Source organism: Cydia strobilella, chromosome 1 (genome assembly GCF_947568885.1).
Source record: "Cydia strobilella chromosome 1, ilCydStro3.1, whole genome shotgun sequence".
NCBI lineage: Eukaryota > Metazoa > Arthropoda > Insecta > Lepidoptera > Tortricidae > Cydia > Cydia strobilella.
Window position 1 is genome coordinate 1,864,694 of NC_086041.1, and position 20,048 is coordinate 1,884,741.

General features: G+C 35.1%; 1 protein-coding gene across 1 annotated transcript in view; it reads left to right on the forward strand.

Annotated features, from left to right (window-relative positions):
• The window catches only part of LOC134749650 (NGFI-A-binding protein homolog), a 34,026-nt gene that overhangs the window by 8,768 nt on the left and 5,210 nt on the right, over positions 1–20,048 (forward strand). The window contains exon 2 of the mRNA XM_063684696.1: positions 16,337–16,438. Coding sequence (XP_063540766.1) covers positions 16,337–16,438 — 102 coding nt within the window. The remainder of the gene's footprint in view (positions 1–16,336; positions 16,439–20,048) is intronic.

Genomic DNA, 20,048 nt, shown 5'->3' on the forward strand with positions numbered 1-20,048 from the left:
ACAACTTCAACTTTGTAAACATACCTAAATGTATGTTAGTTTTCAAAAAAGCTATGTAACGAAACGATATGATACTATTGTTTCAATAGAAACAATTTTAGATAATCTAATTTAAAAATGATTAATCAATTCTTACTGTTATTACGTAGTTTAGACTCAATACGTCACGCTATTTTGCTATTCTGATAGATAAACCGTTTAGGCAGGATTATTTAGCAGGTTATTGCAATGTAAATCTTATTGAATTGTAATAAGACAGTTATTATTAATCGTAGCGAAATTATCAGGTTATAATTAAGTAATCTGAAAGAACGCTTACGCGCTTGAGCCACAGTATAATTATAGTACGCAGTATTTTAACAGTAGTTTATGTCTGTTTACTCGTGTGATATGTTTTTAGGGTTCCGTACCCAAAGGGTAAAAACGGGACCCTATTACTAAGACTCCGCTGTCCGTCTGTCTGTCTGTCACCAGGCTGTATCTCGTGAACCGTGATAGCTAGACAGTTGAAATTTTCACAGATGATGTATTTCTGTTGCCGCTATAATAACAAATACTAAAAAGTACGGAACCATCGGTGCGCGAGTCCGACTCGCACTTGGCCGGTTTTTTTTTAAATTAGAATCGTACAATACAATTTAAAGTACTGTACAGTAATACGTCAATTGGATTTCATGGTAAACTATTTTGAACAGTAATTTATAATGATTGAATTCCATAAATTCCATTCCATTTACATGTAATGTATAATCTGATGCGATCAGCTGATTTAGCTGAACTCATCAAATTACGATACAGAATTGCGAATCAGGATATAACATTATCTGGATCGAGTATTTACATATAAAACAAAGGCATAAGACATTGGAAACATAATATTACAATATTAAATATATTAATGAAAAAATAAAAAATTAAAAAATTAAAAATCGTTTATTGGTCACAATCATTGTGTTACAATTTGAGAAAGGGTTGGGACCTCCTAGTAAGTATTGCAATACTTGTGACAGGAGACCCCGCTCTTCCAGCAGCAAGTTAAGGGTACAACCAATACAATAATAGTTAATTATGTAGGTACAGAAAGTAACAAATTGAATTATAATTAAACTAAACTAAAGTTATAGTTAAGATAACAGTTCAATGCAATGCAATAATCTGAGAGTAGGTACAGAGGAAATAAGTATTTAAGTATAGTATATTAATAACGGGTCACTCACATATTTTAAGTCGAAAAACGCTCGACATGTCTCACTCCGTACCGAGGAGCTCCGTACCGCTCCATCAGGAGCTTGCGTTGACGGTTTTTCGACTTAAAATACGTGAGTGACCCGTTATTAATATAGTTAATATGTCTGTGACTCACGGAAGTTTTGTTATTATAATATTACAATATTTACAATGAATATCCCTACTAATATTATAAATGTCTGTCTGTATTCTTTGTTACTTCTTCACGCTAAAACCGCTGAACCGATTTAGATAAAATTTGGAGATACTATGAGGCCCGTGGAAGGATAAAGGACAGTTTTTATTAATCATCATCATCGTACCATGCAGGACGCAGACGAAGTCGCGGGCAATAGCTAGGACAAATATATAGGTCATATAAAACTCCCTTATAGTTGGTACTTTCATAAAAAATCAAATCAACCCTCAGAGTAATTTTATATTTTATTGCAATATTATTCAGATATCTTAAAATTTAAAAGTGAAATTTAAATGTTGGCCGTCACAAAAACCAACACAATAAATCAGTAAAATCAAAAATGACCATGAAAGTTAAGTCGACACCTGTCTTAAAGTCAAACATTCAATAAAATATCAATCTACATTCAATGCATATCAATGCAGGTCAATGACCTTTACACCAACCTAAATGACCGTTCATTGTAAAATTAACCTTTTGTTACATAACTTAAGATTTATTTTAACCGCAAATGTAAGATTGCTATAAGAAATTAACCAAAATTCAATAGCATCGTAAAAGTAACAAAAAGCACCCTAACGTCGTAGATATTACGTGTGTATTCAAGCGCAAAGTGATCTTTGTGATGTCCGGTAACATCTGCCAAGACAGCTGCCGAAGATTAGAATCAAACCCTTCGGTTTCCTGTCTTTGTCTGACATATGGGGTGCGATAGGGAGGGGCGAGGGTGTTCGAATCACGGTCAAAGTCAGAGCTTTGGTCAGGAAGCTGGGCATAGGTGGTTTTTAACAGACTTCAAAAAATGGAGGAGGTTATCAATTCGATCGTTTTTTTTTACAAATAATGACAGGAGCAATAAAGGATTTTCGCCAGTCAGTCTATCAAAATGTCCTCCTAGCTTGATACTTTTTAGGGTTCCTTACCCAACGGGTAAAAACGGAACTCTATTACTAAGACTCCGCTGTCCGTCTGTCTGTCACCAGGCTGTATGTCATGAACCGTGATAGCTAGACAGTTGAAATTTTTACAGATGATGTATTTCTGTTGCCGCTATAACAACAAATACTAAAAAGTACGGAACACTCGGTGCGCGAGTCCGACGGTTTTTTTATAGCACTCATTTGACAAGGACCTAGGTAATACACCTACCCCTATCAAAAGTGAGTGGTTATATAGGTAGGTTAGGTACCTACTACATTACCTACTTGGTCCTCAATACCGAAATTCCGGAATACCAGATAATACTTAGCGGTGCGCATTCCTATTAGCAGCTTGGACAAGGCAAGACGGTTCGCCTCTCAGAATTGGTAGGTAACACAATTCAACCACCACTATGTAGTACAATCAGTTGAAAGACTTGGAAGGGAGCTAACCAACACGCCTACTCGCATTACAATTAGTCGACTAACACTTGTAGGCGGTTAATTCGGCACGCAACACGCCTACAAATGCAGTTATCGTTATGTTAGATCAAGTGCAAATCACCTACTGGTTTGTATTTTGTCGCAGATTTCTAGATGCCTTTATTGTATGCTTAACTCTTCGCGCCTTTCTGTGGCCATAGCAATGCAAAGTTAAGTTTTTTATGCTGCACTGCACCTCTTACAAGTGGGATACATAAGAAAAATGCGATATCTAACATGTACCCGGGTCGTTAATTTTATTGTATTGTCCACAGAAGAGACCTTTCTGAAATGTGTTTGACCCACAGACTGCAGTGACAGAGTGCAGGTTAGCCACCATAAACACCGAATTCTATGGTTTCACTTCCACAACTTGTCAATTCAAGGTCGGTGAAGAGTTAGCTTAGACGGTCGCTCAATCGGCGTGTAAAAATAGGTCAAAAATCATTTAAACTCGAACCACAGAAATAGTTAATATATGTAATTATCTTTTATCGGCAATGTTTGCAGTTCATTGTAAAAAAACTATGGCTTACTCACAGTATCGCGCTATATTTGGCGTCGCAGCAAATTCAATAGACTATTAATCCTTACCCAATATAGTTTTAATGCGCCCAAGCCATCAGACGTGGCAAAAAACCTTGTCTCTTTCGCCTGACCTACTAAGCGACATGCCCCGCCAAACAGCCGCCACGCGAATACAGACCCTATGATTGTAGAAATACGGATGGCCGAAGCCGGATATAGGTCGTGTGATCATAGAGTTTGTTTGTTTTACGACTTTTTAATAAAGGAAATGTGACTTTGTGGTTTGTGGAGAAGCATATCTTTTTTTTAAGTTACAGGCTATCAATTTTATAAAAATATTGCATACCTATAGTTGGTCAAGCAAATCTTGTCAGTAGAAATAGGCGCTAAATTCAAATTTTCTATGGGACGATAACCCTTCGCGCCTACATTTTTTAAATTTGCCGCCTTTTTCCACTGACAAGATTTGCTTGACCAACTATATATTTAAAGACGTCTAATAAAAATTACATTATTACAACAACAGAAACACGAATTAAACTGGTTATATTTTTATTAAATATAAAAAAGTTCAAATGGAATAGTGTTATGAAATCAATTTGTTAGGAAACCACAAGGGAAAGGGTTAACTTTCAATTTCATCCCTAAATTAATTAACGAATCTAACACATGTTAATATTTTGTCTGTTACTTTGTCACGCTTTCTCTAAGGAATAAGCATTAGTCACCATCTTAACCCTTTGCCACCTGTTAGAATAATAAAAAAAATAAACGTCAGTTGTTTCCCGCCCGACCAAAGAGATTTGTTTTATTTCTTTTTAATTGTTAATTTGAATGATTGCGGATGCCGCTGTTGTATTTTTAAAGGGTTCTGATTTTAGTGGCCAGCTTCGGATCGGAAGTAACATGTGTCTCTGGTCCGCCGTCAAATTTGATAGTCATTATTTTTAATTTTATTCCACGCTGTCGAGGCTTGTATTTTTTAACTAGCTAACCTACTTACGTAAAAAGGAAATAATAATAATAATCTAAGATATAAAATTTATATATGATGAAGTAAGATAAGGCCTTTTTTAAACGGTAAACTACCTAGAGGCCCTGGAAACATTAGAATAACCTGTTTATAGTCCTTTAGTGACTGGTTTAAAAAAATAATTTACGTGTAAACACTGATAAGACTAAATTAAAAATTATATTCTTTAAATATAACTTGAAGAAGACAGACAAACTTGAAGTGTCAATGAATGGAGCTGCCATAGATGTAGTACACCAGGTAAAATGTCTCGGTGTGTGACTTGACTCCCATCTAAATTGGAAACTAGCTGGAGGTTGTCGACAGCTCTATTGCATCAGCATGCTATGCCTTGCGCTGTCTTAGGGAGGTCATGGGAATCGATCAACTCAAGACAGTCTATTACGCTTTGATAGAATCTAAGCTAAGATATAGCATTAAACTCTGGGGAAACATCTACCAGTATAATATTAACAGGGCTCTTATAATACAAAAGAGAGCAGTTCGTACTACGTTTCGCATACCTCCATGGGTTTCGTGTAGAATTTTTTTCAAAATTTGGAATTTTCACGGTACCCAGTTTGTATGTCTTGGTGCTGCTCACAAAGCTTCTTAAGAACAAGTCTTGTGAATGAAGAACAGTATGAACGCGCACTAAAAATATGAATTTTGTCCTAGACTCGATTGTTGCTGCGCATTCCGCTGGTCATCAAGTCATAAAACCTTTATAACAGATTACCTATTACTGAACTAAAAATCATTACGGATCACTCGCTGTTTCATAGGGAATTGAAATTATTTTTATTGAGAGGTTGCTTTTACACCGTAGATGAAATTTTTGATAATTTTTAAGATTTAGGCAAGTTATACATATCTTATCTTTACATTTTATTAAGTTTTTAATAATTTTAGTTTTAATTCATGTATTTCAAACACAATACCTGTATTGTTTTTTGAATAAATATATGACTATGACTATATGACTACGTAAATCCACAGATCATAATTATAATACTAGTACCACACCGTAAATCTATGAATTGTCAGTAGAAAAATGCGGCAAATTTGAAAAATCGCGGGTTGTGGAGCTGTTTTGTTTGCTTTACATTGCTACTGACATATCCAGCTTGACAGACTATATTTTGAATTTTGAATCTCCTACCTATATTTGTCGCGTCGAATACTCTATGACACTCAATTTTTTTTATGGAGTACTAACCTGTCGCGTAAAATATTTGTTGACATTTTTTGGAAGTTTAGGAATTTGAATAATTTCTTCAATTGTTTTCTAAATTTTGCCCAACTAAATCAGACTCAAAGGACCGGTCATAGGGCCCATCATTTAACGCGAGTGGTATACTCTGAATGTAAAAGTACAAAATTACAAATTCTAATTAAGTCATGCACTCATAATAAGACCGCAGAAATGGCTCTGGAATTCTGGGACTTATTACATAAATTTGGCTTGATAGAAAATCGATAAAAAACACCACAAATACACGAATATTATATTATAGCGACCCTAGGTATAGATAGAGGCTCTGTCTTTGTACGTTGTCTAGTTAATTAATTACCTATTGTTTATTGTTATGTTAGTGATAATACGTCATGTCTAAAACAATTTCTACGTTCAAATTGCAACTTTACTTCTTTAAACCTATTATGCTTTGATTCTTTATAAATCAAGAAACGGTTAAATGTAAATATTGAATTAAACTCTCATGGTATTCTCACACTGTTTTTCATTTTGTTTCGAAAAAAGGCGGGCTGTCACAAAAACGCGGGAACCCACATTGCTCTATAGTCTATAGTTAACGCTTCATAAGGTTTTTTATACAGACACCTGTACTGGGAAGGTGAGGGAGAGGCATCAAGAGGGCGAGTAATAAAGGAGTGAAAAAGCATGATAAAAAACCTAATGATGCCAACGTGAGAATGCGTTTGTACTCTGTAGGCGACTTGTAACGCAATTAGTGTTTATTTCGTTCTTATTACATTCCTGGCTTGAAATGGCATTTCGAGAATAATTATCTATATTGTTTTCACGCTCTTTATTGTGGCTCTAACGCTTCCTCCCCTTTCACAAACTGTAAAGTGAGCTTCAGAAAAAGTGCGCAGAAGTTTCTATGTAGGGATGTATTACACTGCACTATTTTGCTATGTATGAGTGACAATTTAATGCATGTAATTTTGTATTTTCATGATAGGACTTGTACGCTATTCGTAATCTGTACACAAAATGTTTATTAAGTAGGTATGATATATATTTTTATACAATAGAGGCTTAACTGTAGGAAGCCCTTGTATTGCAAAGTTTATACAGTTTATAAATTGAATTGTACGACATGCCGTCTTAATATTACTACACATACTTGGTGACTTGAATAAGAGTCGTAAAAACTTATCCAACATTACACATTAACTAACCCTTATCTGCAATTTGATCAATAAGACTAAAAAGAATCGACCACCTTTTCTATTCAGATCAGATCAGAGGGTCTTTATCTCAGTAATAACTCACCAACTGTCCACTCGCCCCCTTCGTTTTTTCCTCCTCCTTACTCTATGGTCATGTTTGAAGTTCTCACGGAAGTACTCTATGGTTTGTCTATGGTTAAAAAACGCGGAAGGGTTTAAATTATTAGTTTGTTTTCGCTGGCCGTAAGGTGCAGGATCTGTGGGAATAAATGACCCCACTGACATGATTTTTTTATTTCCGGGAAGATGTTTTTGAATTTGGAAGATTCAAATGAGGGTCCGCTGGACCGCGGGTGTTGGGTTACTAGTCTGTTTCGTGTGGATAATGCACGTTATGTGGGGTAACCAGTTTGATCACTTTTGTGGCTAGAAAAGGGTGTCTGACCTCTTTCTTCCTAAGTTTTGGAGTACGTTACGAGAAGCAAATTTTTATTGTACTATTCGTGGAACACTGAAAAGTTTAAGTATACGCCATTAAGCTCCAGATAAAGTAAATAATAATATTAGTATAACCCTTTGAACATACGCGGGATTCCTTAGGGTCTAAACCTATCGTCGACTACTATGAGTATTATGTCGTTGCTTATCCTTTAATATAAAGATACTGCGACGAAGTAGCTCACGATAATTGCTTCGAATGAAGTTTATTTTGAGTATCTTGAAATGTTCTCTGCAAATATGTACAAGCTTACCATACATCTAAGTACTAGATAAAACCATGCACCTGTAAGTAATGTAACTTTAATTATTATCTTAGCCAAAATCTATATTAATGTAGTTAATGCTAAGTTATTAGTTTTTTTTTCTTTTTTTGAAATAAACAGTCATCGCACATCGAATTCGACGTCGACTATCAATTATCAAATAATTATGTGATAAATATGCAGCAAATTCTGTACAAGTTCATTAGTATGTACGAAGCGCATTTACGATAAAGTCAAACGGCGGTCCTTTTGGCGCGTATAAAAGATATTAAACCTGAGAAGTTGTTTGTATCTGATACGCAGATAACTCCGATCACCCACGGCTGATTCCAATAAAACCTTCGCCCTTAATCTCGCTAGAAAAAACGTATTCCACAATCCACATGACTTCCGACTCAAATCACAGCCAACAAAAAACAAAAGACAGTGACTAGTCGATTTACATACGAGATTAGACGAATAAAGAGTTTTTGTAAGTTTTTTCTTACGAAAGTGAGATTATGGCAGGTGCCTGTTTTTTAGTAATTAATCAGGTTTGCATCTGTTCTGTAATTACTGAAGGGTTAATCAAATATAATAAAGAAATTAGAACGCTGGCCGGCATGTGTTTTGTCTGATTCGGCCGTTTGATACAGCCAGTAATTATGGACTGAATTAAAATGCGTGTCATGTCAGATTGCCGAAAAAGCGATGGTGTATAAGAAGCTAAATGGACTCGGGTATTAATAAAACAGGGAGACATGAAGGCATAAAGGCTGGGTGCATTCTTTGCACTCATAATTAGGGTTTAAAAACAAAACAATAAAATTGCGTAGAAATTACAGCAACGTGCAACGTATATCGTCATTTCTTCATATGAGGAATTTATAGCCGAAAACGCCTATTTTTTTCTTACAAAAAATGACAGTTAAATATATTTAAAAAACAATTACCACAGACAAAATAAAAATTGAAAAGCCACAAATGCCCGAGGCGCCACTTAGGCCCTTTACACATGTTCCCATTAGACTGTCTAATTGATACCGCACCCTGCGGCTAGTTAGCACCTCACTTTCGATCCGATAGGTATTAAAAAATATCGAACGTATGTTGAGCAACCGTAATTTTTCAATTTTTAAGGGTTGGCCGAGTAAAAAAAATCGTTTAAATTGTTATTTCATCTATTCGTCAAGTTGGAGTATTTTTTAAACTACGGGCCAATTCAAACAATGATCTAGATATCCACTAGATATGAAACAGAAACGATAACGAGATATTTAAGAAAGTCATGTCAAATTTGACATTTTCGCGATTCCGAATGTCCTCTTGAACGATCTCTTTAAGATTTGCTTAAGATATTACGTAGACATCCAATGGATATCTAATGGATATCCAAAAACGTCACAATAATTGTAGCGTAAAATGACAATTGGTTTCTCGAATCGAACTGCAAAAGATAACTAGTTGATAACGTATCTATTAGATCTCGTATTGTTCTCGTATCTAGTAATTATCACGTTGTTCGAATTGACCGGTAACTTTCGACTAGTTTGGACTGGAACTGGATTGATACCTAATTTGTTTCTCCGTTTATAATATAGAATTTTATCTAGCTATCATTGAGGAACATATTAAAATTGAACATTTGGATCAAAACCCTTTTGTAAAGAAATTTATGTTAAAATTGAAAATTTAATTTTTATATTATTTATGGTTGGTATTGTGAATAATGATAATATTAATTAATATGAATTTTAAATGAGCGGCGAGTAAGGTTGCCAGAGCTCGAGGGAGAGGAGTGTTAGGATCGCCAACGCGCATGTAACTCCTCTGGAGTTGCAGGCGTACATAGGCTACGGAGACTGCTTAACATCAGGCGAGCCGTATGCTTGTTTGCCACCGACGTAGTATAAAAAAAAAAAGATTATTTGTATATCTCGTATTTGTTGTACAATATTTTATGACATTTGGTAAAAACTGATTATGAGCCTTAGAGAGCTTGAAATAAATGTATTTTATATGTTTAGGTGTATTACACCTACTCGAAAAGGCATACGATCGAGTACCCCGAGAGGTTTTGTGGTGGGCTCTGAAAGAGAAATGCGTGCCTGGGAAGTATGTTGTACACGCGTCCGGTACACGATAACACGATAGACTTGTACCAGGGCTGTAACCTACCTCTTCCTGCTTATTATGGACGCTCTGTCGTCGGACATACAGGAGGAGGCACCTTGGTGTATGCTGTTTGCTGATGACATTGTGCTTGTGAGTGAAGACGGACTCGAGGTACAGAGCAGACTTGAGAAATGGCGGCGAAAACTGGAGAATGGGGGCCTGAAGATCAGCGGATCAGCGGAACATATGTTCTGCGATTACGGCGGTCTCTCCAGTTTCGCTGCCATGGAACTCGATGGCGTTACATTGCCGTTCTGCTCCGATTTCAAGTACCTCGGTTCGCTCGTACAGTGCGATGGCGATATTGACCGTGACGTGAAAAACCAAAACCATCATAAGACCTGTCGTCATGTATGGATTAGAGTGTTAGGCCCTAAAGGTGACGGATGAAAAGATATTGCAGGTAGCGGAAATGAGAATGTTAAGATGGATGTGCGGTGTGACAAGAATTGATAGGATAAGGAATGAGTATATAAAAGGAAGCCTGAAAGTTGCACCCATAGTAGAAAAAGTAAGAGCGAATCGCCTAGCGTGGTACAGGCATGTGATGCAGAGGGATGAAAGTCATGTGACGAGAAAGGTATTACGAATGAATGTGGAGGGAGGTACGAGGAGAGGACATCGAGGAAAAGGTGGATGGACTGTGCGAGAGATGATATGAAATGAACGCGAAAGAATGATGAAATGAGCGGCAAGAGAGAGGCAAGGAAGTAAAAGATATGCTGCGTTGACCTCAAATGAATGGGATAAGGGCAAGCGAATGATGATAATGATATTAAACGTACTGTTTCTTAAAAACTGTACATATGAAAAAACCCTTTGTAAAATGTACTCAAATAAAAACTATTGTCCACAGAAACGACGCTTCTTTTCCCCCGTTTTTGACGCGATTTCCTAATGTTATTTACCTAAAATTACCCGCTACCGTTACTATACCGCCACAATACCTTCCTATTTGCTACTAATACATGTAATTTGATAGGTCATTGTATCCCGTTAATTATACGCTAATGTTGTCTCTCTGCCAAGTTGCTAACATATTTTCAGCAGAGTTTATAATCGTATTAATAAATAATTTTCTTGTCACCCATACAAGAAATATTCACCTACCTAATTAACTTGTCCTATATTCGAGGTATTTAAATGTCAGTAATAATTTTAATTATTTATATAATTACCAATTGCAGCCGCAAACGAATAACATCCATTAACTTTCCTTAATTCACTATTAAAAGTCCACAAAACAAATAAAACACGTAATTCAACAACCATAAAACGTCTTGTTCGATTTTTTATTCATCGCAACCCTGGACTAGCAACCATCTGTCAGTCAACGGTAGAGTTGGGTCAACCCTTCCCTCAAACACTAAATTATACACATCCGTTCTACAGCGAAATTTCTATCCTATTTATTATTAGTTAGGTTTGAATTTTAAATGGAATAGTGCTTCAGCTATTTGTGCGGTTGTAACTTTTTTCAATTTAAATTTCGAATGTGTTACATGCTTAAATGTTGACCACAGATACGAGTAGTACGTATATTTAAGTTCTACAATGGGGTTGGTTGATCGAAGCACTTTACATATGGCGTCAGCATTAGGTTTTTTCTGTCTCTAGTTTTGTTCTATGGGATTTATAATTTGACACAATTCACAGGTAAAACCTAATGCTGGCGCCATCTATAAAAACCTTTGCTAGTTGCCAACCACCTGGTTGGATTGGAATGGAATAGTTTAGCCAACAGTATCTAACTGACGGGTAGATAAAGACAATCTTACCAATGCACAACACATGTTAGTAGGTAATATCTCCACGAAGAAAGAATTATAAAAATGATGTCGAAAAAACGTTAACTATTATCTATATGATCTGTGCTATTATTTACTATATTATGTGTTCAATCTAAGTAGCATAGAAAGTATTTTTTCTAGAGCTAAGACACCCGAGCATAAAATTCGCACGGAAGTTCTCTAAAAAACAAACTTTTTTCAAGTCGTTAGCGTACTCACAATAGGTATTAATATTCATAAAAGACTGTATTACGCATATCAATCACACGGTGCAAGTGCGAAAAAATATCTAATCGTATGCACGAACACATCCCGGCATCTTTGTTTTGTTCCGGCCTCTGTCATTAGCGCGTTCACCGTATTCTTTACATTCGCGCGTCTTTTGTCAATCGAATTTCGAATGACAAAGGCGTTCTTGTTTATCCGCTAAGATTTTGTCTTTGGTTTTTTATTTTTTTATACTGGCAAGGGCGGGTTTTTTTAGGCTAATTACTGTCGTATTTGGTCTGAATTAGTTGGGATTCTCACGCGGCAGTAGATATGCACGTGTAAGAATGGTAATTATTTGGTAAGTTAATAGGATGACTCTTATGATGGAAATTAAGTTGCGTGATATGTGGTTAAACATTGATACTTGTACTTTGTGCCCTAGTGCCCTACTTAGGTAGCAGACAGCCGGAATCTTAATTTTTTTTAATTAACAACCTAATAATTAGGATTATTAGAATTACACCTACCAATTCAATTAATTGGAATAATATTTGAAGACTGTGTCTCATGGGTACATTGGGTACCTACTTCCATGCAGACACCCTTTTTTAATGAAATAAATAAATAAATAAATCAATAAATCAATTTAAAAACCGTTCTAAGTGCAAATTTAACTCGCGCCCCGAGGGTTTAATTTTGAACTTTAAATTTTTTCCTTAAGTACGACTCACGCTTAACCGTTATTTGTTTTTTTTTGTAATATATCTTTCTTAATTAATTTAAGCTTTCTATAGGTATTATATAAGTAGAGATATTTAAAAAATAGATTGTTGGGCTTGAGATAGAGACAGAGACCGCTGTGACAGACGGACAAGCGGACGGACAGACGGTGGCTGTAACCTTAGCAAAACGGTTTTGATTGTCATCTAATTTACTTTTACTGTCGACGGTTTTTAGGGTTCCGTACCCAAAGGGAAAAAACGGGACCCTATTACTAAGACTCCTCTGTCCGTCTGTCCGTCCATTTGTCTGTCTGTCCGGGGTCCAAATACTAAAAAGTACGCAACCCTCGGTGGGCGAGTCCGCTCGCACTTGTTCGGTTGTTTTATTCTACATTGTTGAAAGGATTGCAGAAAATTATTACCTCAAGGTACCTATACTCGCCCATGAAACTCTACCTACCTACATACCTACCTACTGATATGCCGTCGGAAAGTTTTCTAAATTGCAAATTTTCACAAGAATTGGTGTAGGCACTAGTTTTTACGAAAGCGACTACCAACCCAGGGTAAATTATTAGGGATTAGTCCGGTTTAATCACGATGTTTTCCTTCACCGAAAAGCGAATGGTAAATATTAATATTTCGTACGGAAGTCCCGTTTTCGGTTTTTCAAAATGAAAGCTACATTCGTTTCTGAAAATTTCCGGGAACTTTTCCAACTTTTTTGAAACTTTCCGCAATTTGCACATCTGAGGGGCTACCGCGAAAACCGAAATTCGCAGGCAGAGACACGATTGACGATTTTCACGGTTATAGAGCCCTGTAACCTAACTACTAAGCAATAATTGTGTCAAAGTCTAGTGAAAGGTCCCATCGCTTACCATAAGGACGAGATTTGCTTGTATCTGTATACGAATAATCTGTCAAAGCATCCTTATGGCAAGCGACAAAGTGGGACCTTTTGCTTGGAAACGACACAATTAAAAATTTACAAGTTTTACAAAACTAACTAATGGAGTAAAATTGGATGTCATATCTCCGTATTTAAAAAAACATTAAAAATAATATAACTTCACACGGTAGTTTTTTCTGAAGATATTTCTGTAAAAAAAAAGAAAACAAAAAATCAAACCTGATGTCTTAAACAACAGAAATGATGCATAAGTTAAATATTATAATCACATAGATTCCACAATCTACATTCCCAAGACATTTTTTTAAACACTAAAAAACTTTCGTGCACCGTGAGACTCGCGAAAGAAATTAAGGACATTGAAATCGTATGCAAATTCCTGACGTGACCAGAAAAAAAGTAAAAATTAAAAAAAAAAGACAATGAGCGCGGGTTAGCGCGTCCCTTCTCATAAGGCCGATGCGTGGCGATTTTTTTTTGCGAGCACAGATTATGTTAATGTGTTTTTTGGACATCGGATCGTGAGACAGGTTTTTTTTTATTTTAGAAAGAGTTGCGTAAGGGCTTGTTAGGGATATATTCTCATGTGTTTTTTTGGTTCAGTATGAATTATGCTAAATAGCAAAATTAGAGCGTCGGTTTGTGAATGACGGTGTTAAATAGGTAAATTTTAACTGATTAGGCGAAGGAAGATGTTAATTTATTTTGTATTTTTTTTTTTCTTGTAAGTACATTCGGCCACATAAGAAGCTGAAAATGACCTGACCATATCTTTATTATTGTCGAAATAATAGCGTGTGCAGATCATTTTGAATACCTGGCCCGCTCTGCCACTTCTGGTGCTGAAGCTCTATTAATAAAAAAAGCTAAGCTTGCAGGATATATTAAATATATGTATTTATTCCACTTTCAATTAAAGCAGTTAACGGTAGAATTTTGTATTCGTGTGTACCTACTACTTAAATATTGTAAAATCATCGGTATTGTTTCTAATCCATATGTATAGATTGAGTAATTTGTCGGACTTTCCAGTAAGTAGTCCGTAAATAAGTTTATGCACTTTTAGCGTGCAAGCATTAAATTTGCAGGTATAATAAATTGAATATCATAATAAAATCATTAAATAATACTGTACACAAGCGTAATACATATGTACTTTAGACGAAAACAACCCATTTTTTACTGCGTTTTTTTTTCTATATCTAACCTTTTTCTACCTGCCAAGAGGTGGAGTCATAGACCCACCCCACATTTTTTTCCGTCATAAAAACCAATAGTACACGAGGGTGGTAGTTTTGGGGTGGCAACATTTTTTCATAGACGAGACGATCGATATTTTTGCCGCGCGAAGGGGCTTGGGACTTAACCCGTTCTGCCAAACAAAAGACGTCCCCTTTATATATGTAAACCTTTTAATTTTTTCGTCTGGTAACGGTTGGCAATTCTTTTCGGTAATAGCTAGGGTTGTTATTGAAAGGGGTTGTTTTTTGTGTGCGCCTCTCCTCACGCGAGTCTGCCGCCAAATTGTTTGGGGCACGAACGTTATAACTTTGTGGAAACCTTGGATGGGATTTTAGTAAATTAGAGTTTTAAACGATTTAGGGCCCACTTCCTCTGTTATAACATGATTTTATGGCGCTAAACACTTAAATGATTATATAATTATATTAAAACTTTAATATATCTAGTAAAATAAAATTAAGGAGCACGAGAAAGCGAACGGCTGACGGCTAATTTAAGTACCTAACGGTTAAGTATATATGAGTTTTTTTTAAATATTATTTTGTCGCTTGCATCTTTTAAATAATTAGAATATTAACGCGTAGTGGTAGGTTACTCTTGGCACAAATTTCTATGAAAATATGACGATAATATTTAATATTTTATTTAATATATGGTTTTCAATAAAAAGGTACCACATTGTCGCTTTCCATAAGGCCGAAATTGGATTGTATCTTTATACGAATAACCTGTCAGAGCGTCCTTATGGTAAGCGACAATGTGGTACCCTTTGATTGAAAACGACACAATATATACTACTTAACCATAAGTTTAGTGGGAGATATCGTTACTGCTGTTGTGATGACAAGAGTAAACACTTTAGAAGAAAAGTCAGTTTAGTGTTCAATAGAAATTAGAAATAGTGTACTCGTAAACAAACCAATTTAAACCTTTTTTACTCTGGGCCAGGCAAATTAAGGGTTTCACCTCGGAATGAGAGATAATAAGCTGGAAACTCGTATACAGTAATTACAGTATACACCTTAGTTATGGCGTTCTAAAGGTTCTGTTAAAAGTTTGAATGTGAGTGGTTATATTTGGTGGTAGGGTTGGTAACATCACAATCAGCCAGAATTTGGCGTACAATACTCTCACTGTGCATGTCATTAAAACCAATTAAAATAAAAGTATAGGAATGTCAGACAAAAAAATAAGTATCCAATATTAATAATAATGGAGAATAATAATAACAAGTCAATGTCATGCATACAGAAAAGTGGCAACACAAAATTTTCATCAATCATGTGCGCTTCGGAAGTGATTCAAGGTCAAATGTCATAAAAAAAGGTTTTTCGTGATTTCTAAGGTTTCTATAGCTCCAATTACGTTATCTTTGCTCCAAACATGGTCCTATTAGAATAAAACTATGAAAACGGATTATATCGCGTAAATTGAATTTATAATACATCCCGACGTTTCGAACCCTTTACAGCGTTCATGGTCAGCGGGTGACAGGAAAAGCTACAATGTGCAAAACTACCTACATACACTGTATAGCTCAATGCTGTAAAGTGTTCGAAACGTCGGGATGTATTATAAATTCAATATACGCGATATCCGATTTCATAGTTTTATTTCATAAGCAACTGTCGCGGTAACCGAAGACAATACCTATTATGGTCTTATTAAACTTGGCGTTGATTGTATCGCGGAGATTTTTATAGGTAATTATTCCAAGTATTCCAACTTTAATCTTAATTTCTGTTTATTCGCAGTGGTGGTAACGTCCCGACCATCCAACGAGGCTGAGCTGCAACTATACCGTGTCATGCAGCGTGCCAGTCTTCTGGCGTACTACGATACGCTGCTCGAAATGGGTGCGTATTGAATCAAGAATCAAATGTTTTATTCGTGATAAACTTAAAACTAAAATTACATACAGAAGTATATAAAGGATGACTCACGTTAGACCGGGCCGTGTCCGGGCCGGAGCTTCCGGCGCTTCGTTTTCTATGGAAAGCATCACGTGATCAACTGTCATGTCATAGAAAGTAAGCGCCGGAAGCTCCGGCCCGTACACGGCCCGGTCTAACGTGAGTCATCCTTAAGCCTGTATAATTAGGAGTTAAAGTTTACCACGAAAATGGTCTCGCCTCAGCATAATGCTGACCCGAAAGTCAGCGCTGATCTTCCGGCGAGACCATTTTGGGCCACGATCGCAGCCGTACGACACGTATTGCAGATTTCACATCATTTTTTGATGGATAAAGAGAGCTTTTACGAGCTGGTGTAATGAAAACTAATATAAGAGATAATAATACTAATAATCTTGCTCGGATTACTATTAGTACGAATGAGATGCAACTGTGTTCGAGATTCCGCTCCAGATTTTAAAAGTGCACTTTATAGTTTTTGTCTGTAGTATTTTTTAATTGCTGCCCTTAGATAAAAACACGAATAGATATATTTTTATAGGGGCTACCTGAGGTTTTCATCGATTTTTTCAAGTTTTGAATCGTATCTCCTACTTTTGTACTACATATAGAATTATAAGACAAGCGGCTATCGGTTCTTTAATCTTTTATCTCCATTTTTGTCTACCGGATTGTGAAAAAAATTAATACTTATTTATTTATGATTGTTTTAACCCTTAAATGCATGATTTTTTCTTTTTGCCTGAAATTAATATATGTCTTACATAATTGTTTACTGATTCTAGGAAAAATAAAAATATAAATTAAAACATCGATTTTCACTGCTTAACCAGTATTAGAATTTACATAGGGTAAATAATAATTTATGTAAATTTATACAATTATTGGTAAAAGATATAAAAAATCTTACTACCATTAGAAATTTATACTATTTGTAATATACCTATAATAAAGATTTTAAATATAAATAATTACAAACCCCGAAAAAACCGCCTAAATTACATATGAAAAATCATTAAAATTTCCCAATTTTCCGCCATTTCGTGTTAAAAGAAATGTAATTTTTTTAAACTTAAATACTGCGCAAATTTCAATAAAACGAAGGAAAGTGTATTAATTTACGATCAAAATAATTATACAGGACCAAATAGAGTTTACCTAATTATGCATAAAATTATATGTTTTTTGTTGTGTACATACATACATCACTATGCATTTAAGGGTTAAACATTGTCTAAAAAAACACTTTTTTCATATCTCGATTGCTGTGAAAGATCTTACTTATACGAAATCTACATATTTGGGTTCGTCTTAGACGTCTCTAAAAATTTGTCTAAGGTTTTAATTTTAAACTAATTAACACAAAAGTTATGGCCAGAAAACCAGTTTTTTTGCCTAAAATTGTTCAACTTTGATGCCAAATATTTCGAAAACAATGAACTTTGAAGTAAATATGGGATACTATATTGCTAAAATCCGTTGCTGTTAATATGATAAGCTACAAAAAACATTAGAAAACTAAGGAATTCAAATCGAAGGTCATTGGGCATGGGATCCCCTTAATCTATTCAATGGTTTAGAAGCCTAAAAAGTAGTTGTGGTAGCTCTTTTTAAATTTGTTTTACAAGTGGCCAGTTAATCTTTAATCCGATTAGTTTTATTTTTATAGTAATTAGCAATTTTTTAGGATTTCAAGCTATCATACATATACCTATTAGTTACCATGATCATTGTGTTGTACATAAAAAACGAATTAAGTTATTCCGTGAAGATAATATTTAATCGTAACCACAGTAGGTACCTACTAATATAAGTAGGTAAATACCCCGTTTTTAAGTAGTTATAACCAGAGTTTGGACAAATTATCGCAAAAAGAATTATGGTATATAACAGGATAAAAAAATTAACAATTTTGAACTGCAGTTTTGAGTATAATCTAGAAATTTTATTCAAAAATACTGTAGGCACATAATACGAGTTAAATGAATCTTGTCCTATTTTGAGATATAAATGATTTTTGATGGTTTTGCGATGATTTGTCCAATCATTGGTTATAACTTTTAAGGAATGATTCGCCCAGTGTTGAGCTTCCTTGTGTAACACGATAATCGTAAAGGGTAGTGTTGGTATATATACGAGTAGAATACATAATCGTACCCCGGGGGTCGGAGACGGCTGCAGGCTCGCGCAAAAAACGAATTAACCACGCTATCCGGTTTGACTATAGAATATCTAAGTACACATGTATGCGTATTATCTAGAAAGAAGAACTTTAAATTTGGAGTCAAATTCAGAACCTTAGAAAATAAGGTTTGCTTTTGTTATTACTTATAGATCTCAGCAAGTTTTCAAATTGTGTCACTATGAGCCTCTAGAAAGAATATAATTATGTTTTTAAAAAAACTTAGTAAATTTATTTCCACTTAAATAATTAAAATACGAAAAGTGGGCCTTTTCAGTTTTAATGCGCATTTTCACACTATTTACAAATTTTCTCGAAAAGGAAAAATTCCCATAATACCAGTTATAGTATTAACTTAATAGAATTATAATTAATTCTTAATAACATAATACTTACTTAAGTTAATTGGAATCCCAAAACAGATCTACTATGAGCGTCATTATAGATCTGTGCCCAAAACATATTTTCTACTTCAAAAAATCGCCAAATTATAACACTATTTTTGAAACTGATTTAAGTAATACTGTACCTACCCTAACCTAAGTTAACGTTCTTAGTCTAGTTTTTATATAAAGCCCGCATTGTTTCGTCTCAAGCCCAACACTTATTATAAGCGGAACTCAAGAAAAAACACTTTCTCATCGCTCAAGATGCGCAAAAACAACATTTCCATAACCTAACCTAAAAAACGCGGACCATCTCATGCAAATTATTTTTTTTCTTAATTTTTACTTTTTAGCCATCATCAAAGAAGGGTTTTGGCCGGTTGCCTTTTGTTTTTTTTCTTTGCAAAAATGGTCACGTAGGAATTTGCATATTTGCTTAAATTAAATGTGTGAATTGAAGTTTTTTATTGAATCACACGTTTTTGCTGAACAATGATAGCGGAATGAACTTGCCCTGCCAGTTTTGCATATTAATGTTGGTATGGGATTAGATGAATTGGTTAATTTTTTTGGACTTGAGAAAGTGTAGGGGCTTTCGAAGATAGTTAATCCTATTTGTTTGAAATGCTTTTCTTTGCGAGTTGCGATTATGCAAACTAGGTTTTTCAGTCTAGTGCTCGTTACAGGGACTTTTTTGTAGAATATTGTAATGGCATATAACGCAATCGTACCTTAGTACGAGTATTATGCCTCTAATGCTCAATCATGTTAGTATTATAATTGTGCAAGTTGCGAAAAGTTTACAAGAAGTTTAAAAAAAATAACAAGAATTCTCGGGAATTTTTGAAAATTAGGAAAAAAATAAAGGAAGTTTCCATTTTGGAAAATGGGAATATTCATTTCCCATACAAGAATGTTAGTAATTATTTGAGTGAACGAAATAAATTTACCTATGTGGAAAATATAAAGATCTTACCAAAAAAGG